This window comes from Cebus imitator, unplaced genomic scaffold, assembly GCF_001604975.1.
Source record: "Cebus imitator isolate Cc_AM_T3 unplaced genomic scaffold, Cebus_imitator-1.0 Scaffold181, whole genome shotgun sequence".
Taxonomy (NCBI): Eukaryota; Metazoa; Chordata; class Mammalia; order Primates; family Cebidae; genus Cebus; species Cebus imitator.
In genome coordinates, this window is record NW_016107496.1 from 2,496,112 (window position 1) to 2,516,576 (window position 20,465).

Here is a 20,465-nt window from a genome sequence, read left to right on the forward strand (position 1 = left end):
AAATACTAAATGCCTGCAATGTAAAAGTCCAAGGACCAATTACTGTAGGAGGTGGAAGATGATTAAGACCAGCCTCTGACCTCAAGTTATTTACACTGTAGCAGAGAGATGACAGTTACACAAATGAGGATCATAAAAGAGAGTAAACTAAGTACTGTAAGAGAGTTCTAAACAAAGTACTATGGAAATTCAAAGGGACTTAAACGTAAAACCAGTTTTTGAAATCAGGAACAGCATTTTGTAATGCCACAGAACATTTCCAACTATGAATATTTAGTAGGCAATGTGCCTCTGTGTGTGTATGTATGCATAGGGCTTGAGGAGTGGAATCTATTTTATCTATCTCATTTTGATATAAAAGTTCCTTCTCAATAAGGCTCATAGCATAATGGAAAGAACATGGAATCTTTTTTCCAGTCCCCATTCTGCTTTCATTTGTTAGGTTTGGATAGCATTAGAATCACTATGAATTAGAACAGATTGCAATTATATCTGCCCCCATATATCTCATTAGAAGGAAGTCCAGTATTTTCCTATTGTGGCTTCTTTTTCCTCCTAAATTGTCTAAGAACCCTCAGGAATATAGGCAGTGCAAAAGGAGAGGTGATAGATCCAGCTTTCACACCCAAAAGGGGAAAGATCCCCACAGTCTGCTGTTTGCTTTCCATCATCTCACAGGGTGCAGCTGAAAACTAGTTCTCACTGTGTGACCAGCCAGTAATGCTGAGCCTGTTCCCTGCATCAGCTACTCTGATGCTTTATGGAGGAAGTGCCAGGTACTCTACTTGGACTCCCAGAGCAGTTTTTCGTGTTGGCTCTTTTATCCTCATGCACTGCCATTTTCCTGATGTCAAGTGGCCAAGGAAGTTCTGGATTAGGATCTGTTCAGACACCTGCTACTTTATAAACCTGGAGTTTCCAACCCTCTTTCCTTAGTCTACCCCTGGAAAAAAGGCAGGTGGCCCCTTTTCCATACTTCAAACACCAGCACTCTCATTCCTCTCTCGCCTTCCCTAGGTAGTGAGGTTAATCACCTACCCTTGTAAGGAAGTTGTCCTCAATTACTCCCAGCTGCTTTAGCCTCTCAGTCAAGGTACATTTATCCATCCTTCTTGGATGGGGTGGGAGTGAGGGCCCTATAGTGATTCAAGGTGATTATCGGCTCACTCTCACTGTGGAAAAATCTGTGGTGGGCATCCTGCTTCGTTAATAGTATCTATCACATGGTGCTGTTGTGAAGATATAATGAGATGGTGATAGGCAAGTTTGAAGAGCCAAAGAAATATTATTATCATTGATATTCTGTTGTTTCCTGTAAATCCTTTCAAAGGCTGCCCACTCGGCTTAGGGCAAGTGACCTGACACCACTTTTCTAGTGCAGTCTCAGTTTGTAACACTCTACCCTTTTGCTGTATCTTTAGCCCCACTGGTCTGTCTTAGACTTGCCAAGGCTTTACTCCCTCACTGGGCTTCTAGAAACACCATGCTTTTTAATAAAGTGGCTTTTCCTTCTCTTTGCCTAGTTAGGTCTTGCATCACTGTCTCCTTTTAACAGACATTCACCTTCTCTGAAACTCTAATAAAAGTTAAATTTCCCAATATGTGAGCTGAGAGACCCTTGTTCTTTTCCTTCTCAGCATGTATCACTGTGTAAAAGATACACACATGGTGACCACTTGCTTAATGTTTCTTCTCTGGACTCTAGCACCAAAAACAGTAGGCATGTCTGCTCTGTTTAACCACCAGAAGTTGAATTATTAGGTTCCTTGGTTCTCAGAGCCCTTCCTGTTTCACATTGTTAGTCTTGGAGGTGAGAATATCTGTTTAAATCATAAGCAGAATTAAAAGATAACATGTGGAGGCTGGTGGCTTCCTTCCATCTTCCTGAGTGGAAATGTTGTGTAGTTTTGTGCTACTAAATAGCCTTTTTTTCAAGTTACCATCCTTACCATATTCAAATAGTAGAAACATATTAAACTTTGAGGTCTTTTTCTGCCAAAGAACAATAAATTATGTACATGTTGATCATTGAGAAGGAAGGCTTTGTGTTATTGAACCTAAAATGTGCACTTTTTATTGTTACTAAACCTTTTAACATCATCGCTATTTAAACATAATGGTGACCCCTAGTGGATATTCCGCATAACAGACTGAAAGATCAGAAACCCCCTAACTGAAGCTCTTGCTGTGTAATGATAATCAGCAAGTTGTCTTTTTTCTTCAGATCTCTATCTTATTTTATGCTAGAATTTAGAAGTCATGAAGAGGACTTAATTTGTGAGTCTAGCAGCTTCCATTCCAGCACTTATTTGTATTTAGTGTCTTTTAGAATTACTTTTATTTTATATGTAATTCATTCTATAAGCAGAACAATGAAATTGTAAAGAAATAGGGAGTACCTCAATCTAAATACCTTTGGGATTTTTGTATCACACCTGACACTTATATATACATATTTTACATACACATAATTATATTGTGTACATAATATTTTGTGTTCTTTTATCACTTGACATTACTTTATTTGGACTGAAGTGTCTGCATAGTCTACGTATTTTTCATTTTTCTTTCTTTCTTTTTTTGAGATGAAGTCTTGCTCTTTCGCACAGGCTAGAGTGGAATGATGCGAGGCTCACTGCAACCTTCGCCTCACGGGTTCAAGCGAGTTGCCTGCCCCAGCCTCCAGAGTAGCTGGGATTACAGGCACATGCCACCACACCCGGCTGATTTTTGTATTTTTAGTAGAGACAGGGTTTCACCATGTTGGCCAGGCTGGTCTCAAACTCCTGACCTCAAGTGATCTGCCCACCTTGGCCTCCCTATATTTTTCATTTTTCATGGCATATGGTATCTCATTATGTTGATACATGTTGTTAAGTTTCATTTTTGCTTTTAGCTTTTCCTTACCACGTCAGTGAAACTGTACATCTTATTCAAAACACAGGAATCTGTATTTTAGCACCCCTGGTAATTTCTGAGATCTAGTTAGAATGACACTATGGCCAGGGAATGATTCACCTTGAGGCAGCATCTTGCCTGCCCAGCTGACATTACATATGCCGTTAAATAATGCCCTGCTGGCCTTCCATACCCTCATACTCCTTCCCATCTCTTCTTGATGAGGCCTTAGGTACAGTTTGAGTATCCCTTATCTGAAATGCTTGGGACTGGGAAGTATTTCTGATTTTTTAAAAATGTTTGGAATATTTGCATTATATGTCAGTTGAACGTGTGAAAATCCAAAAATTGGAAACTAGAAATGTTTCAAGGAACATTTCCTGTGAGCGCTAGACAGGAGCTCAAAAAGTTTTGGATTTGGGGTTTGGGGTCCTCAACTATGTTGTTTTCTGTCCCCATTCATGATAAATCATTGCCCTTGCAAGTGAGCCAAGGTGGGAATGAGTCTCCACAATGTTTTAAATCTAACCAGGACATACTTTTCTCTCTCTTATTCCCAAATATGCATTGATTTGTCAGTTGCTCTTAGGGAAAGGAAAAGGAAGTCATTGATTTTTTTTTTTTTTTTTAATAGACAGAGTCTTGCTCTGATGACCAGGCTGGAGTACAGGTGCATGATCTTGGCTCACTGCAACCTTGCCCTCTTGGGATCAAGCAATCCTCCTGTCTTAGTCTCCCAAGTAACTGGGACCACAGACATGCACCACCATGCTCAGCTAATTTTTTTTTTTTTTTTTTAAGACTTGTCTCAATAAGAGACACAGTTTTGCTATGTTGCCCAGGCTGGCCTCGAACTCCTGGGCTCAAGCAGTCCTCCTGCCGCAGCCTCCCAAAGTGTTGGGATTATAGGAGTGAACCCCACTATGCCTGGCCTTGCTTCTAGTATGTTCAATGCATGCTTAAGTATATTTGTTCTTATATTTTAAAAAATAAACTCTAGTGCATGGAAATAAACATTTATAAAATGCATATAAATTAGAGACTTCAATTTAAAAAAAGATTACAGGGTTTTGTTATTAAGATCTCCTGTTATATTTTAAGTGATTCAATTCCTAAGAATATACCTTGTAATTATATATATATATATTTACAGCTTTTTAACTTAAACTCTCATGAACTTGAAGCAAGTTTGTTGCACATTTGAACCAAGGTTGTTCTATCAGAAATCCATGTTTTTGTTGCATTGTGCTTTGGGCCCCTGAGGAATACTCACTGAACAAACCTGTCAGTCCATTATTGAAACTACAAATCAACTTTTTGGCTTCATTTCTAGCAAACTATAACAAAATAGTTGTCCTGATTTTAGACCCAAAAGAGACCTAGTCTGTTTGGATGGCCGAAGTCCTGAGGGAACTGAGATAACCGTTGCAGAGAATATGTTAATATGTTAATGTTGCTTGGTGAAGAGTGGGTTGTGAGGCTTTTTTTTTTTTTTTGTACCAGTGCAGTAAGTCTCTTGGCTAAGTGTCATCTGACTTTTAATTCTCATCAAATGTCTTTGTGTTATATTTCCTTGTGGTTTGATCTGTGATAACCTCTAGATAATCCTGAATGGAAATGTTCATTTTCTCTAGTTCTTTCCCAGATAGATGGTCAACTCCCAGATCCCCCGTCACCTCTGTATCATTTCATTGTAATAATTTTTCTTTAGCCCATATTTCTTCTTTCTCTTATTCTAATTAATTACATAGAAAAAACACAAAAGCATAACTGAGAAAGGAATGATAAAAAGGAATACATAAACCTTTGTGTCATCCTTTGTGAAGTGAGAATCTATATAATTATTTTCACTCTTTGTATTATTAGCTATCTAATTTGGAACCACCATGTTTCTTAGCAGGATGGTTTGCTCTGTCCTGACAAACCTGCTTATTTAATTAATAAAATCTGTTGTAGGTAATTCAGTAGCATATTCTTTATGACCAAAATAATAATAAAAAGCAAGTGTTTCAAAACTTAGTGCTGTTTAAATCAAACCATTTTTGTGCACGTATTTACAAGCAAAGTAGCTTGTGTGTGCTATCTGATTTCCTTCCAGTGTATCATCTGATCTTCCAAATAAAAATAGCCCCTTTCTGTTTTTTGTTGTCTATTTAAAGTTAATCGGAATATATTTTAAGTAATGTGTCTAACAAGTGGCCGAAAACTTTATTTGGAGGGGTTTTTGCCAAATCCTTTGCATGATGGTACGTGTTTGGTTGTGTATTTTGAGTTTTACTGTTATCTATTGTAACTCCTGAAGCATTTGATGCTCCCATGCTAAATTATTAATTTTGATTATTTTCCTTTTAAGAGTCTTGGGAGGCCAGGCGCGGTGGCTCACGCCTGTGATCCCAGCACTTGGGGAGGCTGAGGTAGGCAGATTACGTGGTCGGGAGTTTGAGACTGACCTGGCCAACATAATAAACCGCCGTCTCTACTAAAAATACAACAACAACAAAAAATTAGCCAGGTGTGGTGGTGGGCGCCTGTAATCCTAGCCACTCTGGATGCTGAGGCAGGAGAATCACTTGAACCTGGGAGGCAGAGGTTGCAGTGAGCTGAGATCATGCTACTAGACACCAGCCCGGGCAACGGTGCAAGACTCTGTCTCTAAAAAAAAAAAAAAGCCTTGGGAGAATTTTCATGACCTTTTCTGGTTGAGAACTAGTGGAATTAGACCTGGGTTTGAAATTCTGTCTCTGCATTCCTTGTCTTTGTGATTTTTGAGCCATGTCCCTGTTCTCCTTTATGTCAAAAGGGATAATGAAAATGCTGACTTCATAGGGTTGTTGTAAGGAATAAATACGATAAAATGTGAAAACTTCTCTACGTATAGTGTGTGGCACAAAGCAAACACTTAAATGTTAGCTTTCATTATAATAGATTAGGAATTGATAGACTTTTTCTATAAAGGGCCAGATAATAAATACTTAAAAATTTTTTTTCAAATTTTTATGTAGATAGAGATGGAGTCTTGCTATGTTGCCTAGGCTGGTCTCAAACTCTGGGGCTCAAAGGATCCTTGCCTTCTTAAATACTGTGTGTGTGTGTGTATGTGTGTGTATTTTCCTTACCTTCTTAAACATTGTGTGTGTGTGTGTGTGTGTGTGTGTGTATGTATACACACCTAGCCATTTAAAGAAACATGGTTTTGTAGGCCAACAATTTGGGCAGGGATAATTTCAGTGATTTGCTCTATATTGTTGCCAACTGGGGTCATTCAGTGGTTTTCTTCCCCCTTACCTAGTAGATGGGTTGCTCTGGACAGTCTAAGATGGCTTGTTCACATGTTTGCTGCCTTGACAAGGCAGGTGGAGGGTGGGCTCAGCCAGGACTATTGATTGGAGCCTCAACACGTGGCCTCTCCAGCATGCTACCTGCTTTTTTTTTTTTTTTTTTAAATGATAAAACATTGCCATTATGAATCTCAGTTCCTGTAACACTTTGATGCCATCAGTCTTTAATGGGGTGTGTGGCACTGTTGCTTGTATTCCCTAGACCACTGCTTTGAGTCTTTTAATTTTTTGTCTTTATAGGCTGATTTTCAGCTTCGGTCTGGAGCACAACATTTGCTGTGTAGGTGACATCTTAACATATTGGGCACTTAATTTGCTATGTGCAAGCTGCCTTACTGGGCATACCCAGGAGCTATTTCAGAAACTTAAAATGCACCTTAAAGAAGTAAATCCTTCAATATGTGACAACATGGATGAACTTGGAGGACATTGTGCTAAGGGAAATAAAGCAGTCACAGAAGGACAAATACTATATGATTCCACTTATATGTGATATCTAAGAGAATCAAGCTCAGAAGTAGAGAGTAGAATGGTGGTTGCTAGGGGATATAGGAAGTGGGAAATGAGACATTGCTGTTCTGCAGGTATGAAGTTTCAGTTATCCAAGATTAATAAGTTCTGCTTTATAACATCGTGCCTATAGATCATATTAATGCTATTGTATATTACACACAAAATTTTGTTAAAACGATATATCTCATGTTAAATTTTCTTATTGTAATTTTTTAAAAAGAAACAACTTTGGAGTTAATCATTTGAGATAAAAAGGCAGTAAAACATCAGAACTTAGTGTTTTTCTGTTTATTTACCCCATCTCCATATTCTTGATAAAACAGTAAATTTTGGGAGGGCAGAGTCTGGGGACAGGCCAGGTACTAGAAAGGGCAGGGTCAGTGATGGGTCCAGTTGCAAGAGGGCCTAGTAGATTTGACTTGAAGCTGTGCTTGCATAATCACTCTGTTTTTGCTTGAATTCTGTTTATCTGGAGTGACTTATGGTATGGTAGCTAAGGCTCCCCAAACTATTCATTGTCTCATTGTTTAGGATTTAGAGGGTCATATGCAGTCAACTCCCCATCACTACTGCCTCTTCTTGGAGTCTCTGGAATGGCTTTTTAGTTTACATTTGTCTTCTTGTTATTTCTCTCCTATCAGCCTATTGACATTTAATACTCTAAGATGATATTTTTTAGTTTGGATGTGTTTACATCATATTTGTGTATATATATTAAAATTTTCAAACCCTTTACTGTAGGTGGGGTAATAGTACCTAGCTCAGAGTGTTCTGAGAATTGCTTAAAGTGCTTCAGAAAATGTTAACTATTACTGTTATTGGATAACCATCTTCTAAACTTCCTTTTTTTAGAAACTGATTCAGCAGTACAGAAAGAACTTAGAAACCAGACACCTGCTCCATCTGCAGCTCAAACTTCTGCTCCCTCTAAGTACCACCGAACTCGATCCGGAGGAGCCAGGGATGAACGATATCGATCAGGTGAGGAGAAGCCACAGAATGGCCAGCTGAATCGTTTTCCTAACTTTAGTATGAACTGCGTATTCTGAGAGCTTCTAATACTTGTTTTTTTTTTGTTTTCTTTTTTTTCCCTTGAGGCATCAACAGGTCTATATTAACTCATTCACCAATCATTTATTTTGTACCCTATTATGTGTCAGATATAGTAGGTACTCAGTAATTTCCTGGAAATGCTGTGGCACATAAGACTGTTTCTGGCTGGGAGCAGTGGCTGACAGCACTTTGGGAGGCCAAGATGGGCAGATCACTTGAGGATAAGAGTTTGAGACCAGCCAGGCCAACGTGGTGAAACCCATCTCTACTTAAAATACAAAAATTAGCCAGGCATGGTGGTGGGCGCCTGTAATCCCAGCTACTCAGGAGGTGGAGGCAGGAGAAGCACTTGAACCCAGGAGGTGGAGGTTGTAGTGAGCCGAGATCCCATCACTGCCCTTCAGTCTGGGCGACAGAGCAAGACTCTGTCTCAAATTAAAAAAAGGAAAAAAAAAAAAAAAGATGGTTTCTGCCCTCAAGGAACTTAATAGTTTAAAAAGAGAGCCAGACAAGGATATAAACACAAACGCCATGTGAATAAATAATAAGAAAATGGAAGGTTGGGTCTCATCGATGGTGCTGGGAGAGCTCAGTGGATTCTATTCAAAGAGGCAGGTCCTTCTGTGTTTGCCAGAGCTGTTGTGTAACTACTCTCTTTTAACTGATGGAGCTGAAAGAAAACTCGCAATGAAATTTCAAATCACTTATTTCTTCTGACCCAAAAAGCACCCATGGGAAAGGAAAGGGCAAGGTGTGCCTGCCTGGCAGCGGGAGCATGTACCAGGTGGCAAGTCCCAGATGTGCAGCTTTGATAAGCAGAGGGGTGGTTCGTAGACCCCCAGAGCACGTGTGGTGCAGCAGGCCCTTCCAATGCCCACTTCCTGTCCATTGCACTGAAAGTAGTCTCTGCAGCACATTTCTTGTTTTAAGAAGTGGCAGAATTAAGCCAGAAGAATAATGGGGATATTATTTATTTTCTTCAGATTTTTGTCTTCTTTGTACTGACCAAGGTTGCCTTAATGTTTTCTTGAGTTGAAAAGCACAGTCGATACCACATTCTCTTAAAAACTGCTTTAGAGAAAATGAGGAGACCGGGCACAGTGGCTCACGCCTTTAATCCTAGCACTTCGGGAGGCCAAGGTGGGTGGATCACCTGAGGTCAGGCATTCAAGACCAGCCTGGCCATCATGGTGAAACCCCATTTAAAAAAAAAAAAAAGAGAGAGAGAAAATGAGGAGAGGACACAGTTCCAGAGCTACATCAGCCATTTTGTCAGCTGATTTTACTAGACAGATATTTTCACACACACAAGGAGAAAATGATGAGAAATCTTCAGTTAAGGAAAAAAAAAAAAAACAGAGGTTGTAATTTTATACCAAAACTGTCTTGAGTGATCAGGAGAGGCTTGCTCAGAGAACAAGACATCTTAAGCTGAGTCATGGTAGATAGACAAGAGTTAGCCAGGGAAATAGTGCTCAGAACTTAGAATGCAAGGGCCAGAAAGAGGTGGGAGATGAGGCTAGAAGGATTACCAGAGACCAGATCTTGGGGGATCTTGAATGTCACTGAAGGGTTTTCAGCAGAGCAGTAACATCATCAGTTTGTTCTAATAGCTCACTCCAGCTGTATACTGGAGTGCCTGGCACAGAGCCTACCATATATAAGAGCTAAACAGATATTTTGCAGAAAGAAGGGAATTGAAGTATTTACTAGTAGGCTGGGTGCTGTGGCTCACACTTGTAATCCCAGCACTTTGGGAGGCTGAAATGAGTCAGGAGTTCGAGACCAGCCTGGTCAACGTGGTGAAATCCCATCTTTACTAAAAATGGAAAAAGAAAATTATCCAGGCTTGGTGAGGCACACCTGTAATCCTAGCTACTCTGGGGCTGAGGTGGGAGGTTTGCTTGAACCTGGGAGGCAGAGGTTGCAGTGAGCCAAGATTGCACCATTGCACACTCCAGCCTGGGTGACAAAATGAGACTCCATCTAAAAAAAATAGTAGTTACTAGTTAAGGAATGGATTAGAGAAAGGGAGGGCTGGAAGTAGCACAGCATTCAGGTGCTCCCCTTTGTTGCCAATCACCTAAGCCTGATTTTCCAGCCACCTAGTGTTGCCTTTTGAGGCTGGAGCCCAGGCTCAGCAGCAGCATGTTCCAGCCTGTCCAGAAGGGTTTTTAGCCTTCACAGCTTTCATCCCTGGCCTTCTGGGAGTTTTTGTGTTGTTTTACCTTTGTTTTTCCAGCATGTAATAAAGGATTATTAAGGAACCAGAAAGGTGATTTCAACATTCTATATCCAAGCCAATCACATGTAAAGAAGTTTTCTGTGAGCTTATTTAGTACTATAAAATTTTGTGCCTCACCTTAATGAAGCCAACTAATGCCTGAGATGGAAAGTGATCTTACTGTAAGTCATTCTAACTCCCTTGATGTTAAAACCCAGCTGTGCTCTGTAGTCCCCGCTCTTTTGCACCATTGCTTTCAGATTACCCCAAGTATTATAAAGTGTATGCTGTGGATCAGATACTAATCAGCTTACTGTGGAGATGGTTGACTAGGTGCAGGTGTACTGGAGAGTCTTTAATAATTTTATGTTTATCTTACTGTTTTTCTGTGTGTGTGTGTGTGTGTGTGTGTGTGTGTGTGTGAGTGTGTCTGTGTCTTTTAAAGGATAGTAACAAGAAGTGGGCCAGACGAGGTGAAGTAGGGGAGAAAAAGCGGTTTTAAAACCCTGAAGATATTGAAAGCTATGAGAATCCTGCAATACCATCAGGAGGGGAACATGAAAAGGGAATGCAAGTGTAGACTTTGGGTGAAAATCAAAATTTTCAATATATTAGGAATTGCTCAACTAAATAGTGAAAGAAGCTCAGCATGTGAAAGAAATAGAGTCTCTGAGAATTCTGGCTTTGAAGAAGAAGAAGAAGAAGAAGAAATCAGCAGGGTGTGGTGGCTCATGCCTGTAATCCCAGCACTCAGGGAGGCCGAGGCAGGAGGATCACTTGTGAAGAGACCAGCAGCAGCTGCAGAGGTGGGGCAGATAAGTAGCGGAGTTTGATGGTAGCTGAACTTGTTTCTGTTTGCTACTGCAGTCATAATTTCCATGTCATGTGCAAAAATAGCTGAAGAATGTAGGGTACGTTTAATAAAAGTTGCAGGAATTCAGAATAAAGTGATGGCTACATAAGAAGGATTTTACATTAATGCTGATGAGTGTAATTATAAAATCCTTTCTTATTTGATGGAGGCTTATTAATACCTATAACATTTCAACCAATCATAATCAAATCTAAGTAGACTTAGTGTTCACATTTCAGACGCAGTATGAATGACTTACCTTTATTCAGAGTTTAGATTATCTGACCTGATTCTGTTCTTTGTGCTTTAGCCAAGAGGGGGCTTACATTTCAAGTATACTACCTTATTAGTATATTTCTTTTTCCTGCACATCCAGGCATGATGTGCCTCCCTGCACACACGTAGTATGGTCTCAAATGTAGAAAACACAAATTAATGCCTGAGATGGAAAGTGATCATTCTGTAAGTCATTCTAACTCCCTTGATGTTAATCTCTTGAGAAGGTAGGTACCTCAAACAAAACAACAGAAATAACACAGGATGTTAAGGGAGTATTCATATCACCTTATTCAGCTCAAACATGAGTACTGGTAAATGATACCCAGCTTCCACATGCTTCTGGGAGACATGTCCAAAGTCAACTGTTGTCTGGGGACTGACCTCTGGAAGTGACTTCTTTATCAAAGATCAAGATGAATTGTGTGCTGGTGAATGAGTCAAATTCAGTAAAGAGAGCTGCCTGTTCTTACCAGTAAGAGTCTTTGCTAATAGATAGCTGAACATCTCCTTTTGACACTAGTGTATGGGTCAAGGTTTATCATGTTAGAAAATAGTTGGGTGGCTTGATTTGTTTTGTGATCTGATGCTATGAATCTTTGTGACAGGGGAAAATATGCTCTTTAATTATTAATTATCTAAATGTTACAGGCCTTCTAAAGCTTACATAATGTGAATAGTTACCTAGCTTTGTCTAGTTTGCCATTACGTGTTTCATATCACATATAAAAAATACTTTTGGAAATATACTGTTTTAATAAATGTGAAAATTTGATTTGCTGTTTGTTGCTGACAAAGTGCTTTCTCAGTAGAAATGATTAATTTTTTTTTTTTTAATGAGATGGAGTCTTGATCTTGTTGGCCAGGCTGGAGTGTAATGGCATTACCTTAGCTCACTGCAACCTCTCTTCCCAGGTTCAAGTGCTTCTCCTGCCCCAGCCTCCTGAGTAGCTGGGATTACAGGCACCCACCACCACACCTGGCTAATTTTTTGTTTTTTTAGTAGAGACGGGCTTTCACCATGTTGGCCAGGCTGGTCTTGAACTCCTGACCTCAGGTGATCCACCTGCGTAAGCCTCCCAAAGTGCTGGGATTACAGGTGTGAGCCACTGCACCTGGCCTAATCATTTATTTTCTAACACAGCTAAGAATCATTTTTCCATCCAATATAAGGACGTTTTTCTCATTTTAACATACCTAAAATCAGAATGTTTTATATAAGATGGCATCATAGATTCAATTAAATATGCAGTCGTGACTCAACTAAGTAAATCCCAAGGATACAGGCAATAAATTGTGTAACCAATATAAATGCAGTATAAAATTATTTTATTTCAGAGCCAAAAATAAGTTGGTAATGTCTTAAAGGTAATAGCCTAACAGTTTGGCAATATCTTTAAAATTTTAAATAGTCATGTTCTTTATCCAGAAATTATACTTTAAGGAATTTATTTTATGTAAACAATCATGTGCACAAAGATGTATACATATATATACAAAGATGTTTGTAGTATTGTATATAGTACAATGGTTAAATAAGTCATAGAATGTTCACACAATAGAATTTTATGAAAGTTAAGAGAAAAATAAGGTAGATGTATTTGTGCAAATATGGAAGGACGTACAAAATACTTTTTTTTTGAGACAGGATCTCGCTCTGTTGCTCAGGCTGGAGTGCAGTGGCACAGTCATGGCTCACCGCAGCTTCCAACTCCTGGGTTCAAGCAATCCTCCTGCCTCAGCCTCTCAAGTAGTTGGAACTACAGGCACACACTACTGTGCCAGGTTAACTTATTTTATTTTTTGTAGAGATGGGAACTCACTTTGTTGCCCATGCTGGTCTCAAACTCCTGGTTTTAAGCAATCCTCCCACCTTGGCCTCCCCAGGTGCTAGGATTACAGGTGTAATATTTATAACATTATTATAATAATATAAACATATGTTAGTGTGTTTACAGACATGGAGACCTGAAAAAATATATACCAAACTATTGAGGCGGGATTATTTTTGGGAAGTGGCGGGTCAAGGGAAAATTTTCACTTTAGTATTATGTATGTTCACATCTTTTTGCAATGTGTATTTTTTTTCAATTTTTTATTATGGTAAACTACACATAAATTTATGTGTGTTATAAATTTTAAAGATAGGTTTTAAGGTCTTAATTACTATTATTATTATTATTATTGACAGAGTTTCATTCTGTTGCCCGGGCTGGAATGCAGTGGCACTATCTTGGCTCATTGCAACCTCCACCTCCTGGGTTAAATTGATTATCGTGCCTCAGTTTCCTGAGTAGCTGGGATTACAGGCACACGCCACTACGCCCAGCTAATTTTTGTATTTTTAATAAAGATGGGGTTTTCCTATGTTGGCTAAGCTGGTCTTGAACTCCTGGCCTCAAGCGATCCACCCACCTTGGCCTCTCAGTGTGCTGGGATTACAGGTGTGAGCCAGTGCGCCTGGCCCAGTTATTGTTCTTAATGACTTTTACTCTAAGTATGGATTCTTGTGATTCAATGCTGGAGCTAAATGCAGTATAACTCCCTTTGCCACCCTAATTGTGAACTTTTCTGTCTCTGTCCAAATCTAATTCCTGATCTGGTGATGGCTGGCACTGGCACACCAAGATCATTTTATTTCTGATACACTCCTCATACCATAGAAGGTAAGTTGAATTCTGTTCAGTAAGCCTTCATTGTAGACCTCCTATGATTTGAGCAAAATGTTAGATTGTTAGAGAAACATAGGTGAAAACATGGGAGTTTTTCTTGTTTGTGTGTGTGTTTTTTTGTTGTTGTTGTTGTTTTGAAACAGGGTCCCACTCTGTTGTCCAGACTGAATTGGAGTGGCACAATCTTGGCTCACTCCAACCTCCACCTCCTGGGCTCAAACTATCCTTTTTCTCCTTAGCCTGAGTAGCTGGGACTACAGACACACCCTGCCATGCCTGGATAGTTTTTATATTTTTTGAGGAGACAGGGTTTCACCATGTTGCCCAGGCTGGAGTTGGGTTTCTTTTTCCCCAATACAAGGTACAGAGGTGACACAGAAGAGGGAGATGGGAAGGCATACAGTGTCAAGAATGGGCTTCAGAGTGGAGGTGGTGACGTTTAAGCCATTTTGAAGGATGGATAGCTGTTTGCTATATGAATATTCCAGGCAGAAGAAACATAATTTATCAAGGCATGGCAATGTGAAATAGAAAATTAAAATATCCCCTCTTCTTCCTCTCCATCCTGCCCACAGAGTAGCGCCCTAATTAATGCTGTGATATCTTGTTGTTTCAGAAGTTAGTTGTAGCTGCCTCTGCAAGAGGTCATTACCTTAGAAATTCGGGGAAAGTGGCATGACTGCTTGTTGACTTGCAAGGAATTCATTGGACTATACCTCTCTGCTTTATGACTCAGCCCACCCACACATCTGCCTTTCACTCTGTCCTTATCTGTCTATAAAAAAATCCTAACAGGTGGCTGGGTGTGGTGGCTCACACCTTAATCCGAGCACTTTGAGAGGCCGAGGTAGGCAGATCATGAGGTTAGGAGTTCAAGATGAGTGTGGCCAATGTGATGAAACCCTGTCTCTACTGAAAATACAAAAAAATTAGCCAGGCACACCTGTAATCTCAACTACTCAGGAAGCTGAGGCAGGAGAATTGCTTGAACCTGGGAGGCAGAGGTTGCAGTGGGCTAAGATCGTGCCACTGCACTCTGGCCTGGGTGACAGAGTGAGACTTCATCTCAAAAGAAAGAAAGAAAAGAAAAGAAAAATCCTAACAGGTAAGGAAGAGCACTCAGTTTAAAGCCTGGCTGTGCCACTCATTGACCATATGCTAACTGCTTGGTAAAAACAAGCCAAGAGGGCTGGGCACGGTGGCTCATGCCTGTAATCCCAGCACTTTGGGAGGCCAAGGCGGGTGGATCACCTGAGATCAGGAATTCGAGACTAGCCTGACCAATATGGTGAAACCCCATCTCTACTAAAAATACAAAAATCAGCCAGGCATGGTGGTGTGTGCCTGTAGTCCCAGTTACTTGGGAGACTGAGGCAGGAGAATTGCTTGAACCTGGGAGGCAGAGGTTGCAGTGAGTGGAGATCAAGCCACTGTACTCTAGCCTGGGTGACAGAGCAACACACTGTCTCAAAAAGGAAAAAAAAAAAAAAGGAAAAGAAAGAAAAAAAGAATAGGAGCAGATACTTTGAAACTAAAAATAACGTATTTCACTTATCTTTTTTGGGAAAGATGGGAAAAGAAATGTTCCAATGTTATCCATGGATGTCGGGGGAAGTGGACACTCTTTTATCTTGGTGGTAAAAGTATTAATTCTTAACGTTACCAATGAGATTGGACATTTAAAGATGTGTTTACTGGCCATTTGTGCTTCTTCTGTGAACTACCTTTTCCTTGCCTAAGCCTGTTTTTTTATTTTAAGTTGGGTTGTTCCTTTTTTTTTTTTCCTTCTTACTTGCAAGGGCTTTTTTTTATCCTAAAGATACTAACATTTGAATTGTATCATAGGTATTTGCCAATGCAGAGAAACAAGAAAAATCAGTGTAAGAATTAGAAAAGAAGTAAAACTGTATTTGCAGCTTATGTGATCATTTATTTAGAAAACACAAGAGAATCAATGATAGAACTAAGACAATTCAGTCAGCAAAATATAAAATTAGTACAGAAATCAGTGGCCTTCACATATGCAAATAAACAGTTAAAAGATACAAATCACAGGGTCAGGAGATAGAGATCATCCTGGCTAACACGGTGACCCCTCATCTCTACTAAAAAGAGAAAAAATTGGTGGGGCGTGGTAGCACGCTCCTGTAGTCCCAGCTACTTGGAAGGCTGAGGCAGAAGAATCGCTTGAACCTGGAAAGCGGAGGTTGCAGCAAGCTGAGATTGTGCCACTGCACTCCAGCCTGGGCAACAAGAGTGAAACAAGTGAAACTCTGTCCAAAAAAAAAAAAAAAAAGATACAGTAGTAGAGCAAACATCGTTTACAAAAGCAATAAAGATAACATATATTTAGGAATAAACCTAATAAATGTCTAAAACCTTTATTTAAAAAACTTTAAAACCCTGAAAGACAAAACAGTAGACCTGATAAATGGAAAGACATCCCTTGTTCCTAGGGCAGTTTAACATCATGAAGATGCCAGGTCTGCCTAAATTACTTTATACATCTAATCTAATCCCAATAAAAATAGTATCAAATTTATTTATAGAGCTAGACAACTCAGTTTTGAAGTTCATTTGGGAAAATAAACAGATAAGAATAACTAAGAACACTGAGAAAAGCTATAAGGAGTGACTGCACCTACTAGATACTAGAACATCCTGTAGAGACTATAATTAAAACAATTTGGTGTAGCACACAAATGAGCAGGCTGACCATTGGAATAACAAGTTGAGAGGTAGGCATATATCTGGGAATTTAATATGCAATAAAGATGACATTACAAATCCCCAGGACAAAAAATGTACTTTTAAATAAATGACACTAGGACAGCTGGAAAAAGAGTAGATTCATACCTTATACCATGTATAAGCATAAACTTCAGGTGGGTGCAGTGGCTCATACCTGTAATCCCAGGGATTTGGGAGGCTAAAGTGGGTGAATCACTTGAGGTCAGGAGTTCAAGGCCAGGCCGCCCAATATGGTGAAACCCTGTCTCGACTAAAAATACAAAAAAATTAGCTGGGTGTGGTGGTGAGCGCTTGCAGTCCCAGCTACCCAGGAGGCTGAGGCATGAGAATCACTTGAAGCCAAGAGGTAGAGGCTGCCACGAGCCAAGATTATGCTGCTGCACTCCGACCTGGGTGACAAAGCAAGACTTTGTTTCAAAAAACAAAAGCATAAACTTAAAAAATCAGAGATCTATATGTAAAAAAGAAACCATATGAAGTGCCAAACGAGGCCAGGTACTGTGGCTCATGCCTGTAATCCCAGCACTTTGGGAGAGCTGAGGCGGGTGGATCACCTGAGATTAGAAAAGCCTGGCCAACATGACAAAACCCTATCTCTACTTTATTAGCTGGGGGTGGTGGCAGTGAGCCCTATAATCCCAGCTACTTGAGCCTGAGGCAGGAGGATCGCTTGAACCCAGGAGGCAGAGGTTGCAGTGAGCCAAGATTGCACCACTGCAATCCAGCCTGGGCAACAAGAACAAAACTATCTCCAAAAAAAAAAAAAGTGCCAAACAAAAACACCGAATTTTTCTATAATCCAGCCTTACAAGAAAGACTTATGGGAAGGCTCAGAATGAAGATGTAATTTTAAAAACTACATGAAAATATTTTTGTTGTGGTTAAAAAACACATACATTTATTCTTTTGACAGTTTTTAAGTATACATTACAGTATTGGTAACTGTATGCACGCTGTTGTACAGCAGATCTCTAGAACTTGTTCATCTGTGTGACTGAAACTCCATACCTGTTGAACAACAGCTCATTTCCCCTCCTCGCAGCCTCCCCCAACCACCATTCTACTTCCTGTTTCTGTGAATTTGAATACATTATATAACAGGAATCATGCAGTATTTGTTTTTTTGTAATTGGCTTATTTTACTCTGCACAGTGTTGTCAGGGTTCATCCATGTTGTAGCATATGATGGGATTTCCTTCTTTTTTTAAGGTTGTATAATATTTCTTTGTATGTATATACCGTGTTTTGTTTATTCCACCACAATGGAGATTTGGTTGCTTCCACATCTTAGTTATTAGGAACAATGCTGCAGTGAAACATGGGTGTACAAATATCTCTTTGAGATCCTGTTTTCAGTACATTTGGACATACATCCAGAAGTGGAATTGCTAGGCCATATGGTAAATCTATTCATATTTTTATTTATTTATTTATTATCATTATTTTTTGAGACAGAGTCTTGCTCTGTTGCTAGGCGCCAGGCTGGAGTGCAGTGGCGGGATCTCAGCTCACCGCAACCTCCGCCTACTGGGTTCAAGCAATTCTCCTGCCTTAGCCTCCCGAGTAGCTAGGATTACAGGCGCACGCCACCATGCCCAGCTAATTTTTGTATTTTTAGTAGAGACAGGGTTTCACCATGTTGGCCAGGTTGGTCTTGATCTCTTGACCTCATGATCCGCCTGCCTCAAGCCTCCCAAAGTGCTGAGATTACAGTAAATCTATTTTTAATCTTTGAGGAAGCTCCATACTGTTTTTCATAGAAACTATATCATTTTACAGTCTCACTAATGGTGCACAAGCATTCCAGTTTCTCTGAATCCTCTTCAACACGTGTTTTCTGGCTTTTTGATGCAGAAGAAAATTCTAATAGGTGTAAGGTAGGACCGTTCTAGCGGCTGTGAAGTAATACCTCATTGTGGTTTTGATTTTCATTTCCTTGAAGAAAGTGATGTTAAGCATCTTTTCATATGATTATTGGTTATTTATCTTCTTTGGAGAAATGTATATTCAAGTCCTTTGCCCATTTAAAAAATTGGGTTAATTTTTTTTTGTTGTTACTGGGTTATAGGAGATCTTTATTTTAGATATTAATACCCTACCCAATATATGGTTTGTAAATATTTCCTCCCAATTTTGCAGGTTATCTTTTTATTCTGTTGATTGTTTCCTCTGATGTGCAGAAGTTTTTAAGTTTAACGTAGTCTTATTTGCTTATTTTTGCTCTTATTGCCTGTGTTTTTGGCGTCATATTCAATAAATTGTTGTCAAATCCAATGTCATGAAGCGTTTTCCCTCTGTTTTCTTCTAGGAGTTTTAGTTTTTGGCCTTACTGTTTAGGTCTTTAATCTATTTTGAGTCAATTTCTATATATCATGTTAAATAAGAGCCCATTTTCATTCTTTTGCATGTGGATATTCGCCTTTCTTACACATTTGTTGAAGAGACTATCCTTTCCCCATTGTGTAGTTAGTTTTGACACCCTTGTTGAAGATCATGTGACCTTATATGAGATCATGTGTATTTCTGGGCTCTCTGTTGTTCCATTGGTCTTCATGTTGGTCTTTATGCCAGTACCAAACTATTTTGAATATAGGAGCTTTGTAATAACTTTTTTTTTTTTTTTTTTTAAAAAGGACAGTATATCACTGTGTTCCCCAGGCTGGTCTCAAACTCCTGGGCTCAAGTGATCCTCCCTGCCTCAGCCTCCGAAAGTGTTGGGATTACTAGTGTGAACCACCATGCCCATTCTGTAATAGTTTTGAAATCATGCCTATAATCCTTGCACTTTGGGAGGCCGAGGTGGGCAGATCACTTGAGGTCAGGAGTTTGAGATCAGCCTGACCAACACGGTGAAACCCTGCCTCTACTAAAAATACAAAAAGTAGCTGGGCATGGTGACACACACCTGTAGTCCCAGCTACTTGGGAGGCCGAGGCAAGAGTATCACTTTAACCTGGGAGGCAGAGATTGCAGTGAGCCAACCAGGATCACACCATTGCACTCCAGCCTGGACCACAGACCGATAATCCATTTCAAAAAAATAAAGGAAAAGGAAATATGATGGCTTCAGCTTTGTGCTTCTTTTTAAATATTATTTTGGCTATTTGGAATCTTTCGAGGTTATGTGTAAAAAGTTTAGAGTTGTTTCTTCTATTTCTGGAAAAAAAAAATGCCATTGGATTTTTGATAGGGGTTGCATTGAATCTGTAAAATGCTTTGGACAGTAACGACATTTTTTTTTTTTTCCAGTAACGACATTTTAACAATATAAAGTCTTCCAGTCTGTGAACACAGGATCTCTTTCCTATTTCTAATTTCTTTCAGAGATGTTTTGTATTTTCGATGTCACCTCCTCAGTTCATTCTATTCCTAAGTATTTTGTTCTTTTTGATGCTATTATAAATGGAAATATTTTCTTAATATTCTTTCCAGGTAGTTCATTGTTAGCGTACTGAAAAACAACCTTTTTTTTTTTTTTTAAGAGGAAACAGGGTCTCCCTCCGTTGTGCCTAGGCTGGAGTGCAGCAGTGTGATCATAGCTCACTGCAGCCTCCACCTCCCGGGCTCAAGTGATCTTCCTCTTCAGGTTTTCTGAATGAATTTGAGAAAGATTGACATTAATTCTTATTTAAATGTTTGATAGAATTCTCCAGTAAAGCTGTCAGGTCCTGGGCTTTTCTTTGTTGAGGAGTTTTTAGTTACTGATTCAGTCTCCTTGCTAGTTATAGGTCAGTTGAGATTTTCTCTTTTTTCGTTATTCAGTCTTGGTAGGTTTATGTTTCTAGGAATTAATCCAATTTCTTGCATATTATCCAATTTGTTGGTAGGTAATTATTCATAGTAGTCTTTCTTTTCTTTTCTTTTTTTTTTTTTTTTTTTTTTTTTTT

At 39.4% G+C, this 20,465-nt stretch overlaps 1 protein-coding gene across 1 annotated transcript in view; it reads left to right on the top strand.

The window, feature by feature from the left end:
* The window catches only part of DIP2B (disco interacting protein 2 homolog B), a 275,455-nt gene that overhangs the window by 152,619 nt on the left and 102,371 nt on the right, over positions 1 to 20,465 (top strand). Inside the window, exon 3 of the mRNA XM_037744659.1 lies at positions 7,602 to 7,730. Coding sequence (XP_037600587.1) covers positions 7,602 to 7,730 — 129 coding nt within the window. The remainder of the gene's footprint in view (positions 1 to 7,601; positions 7,731 to 20,465) is intronic.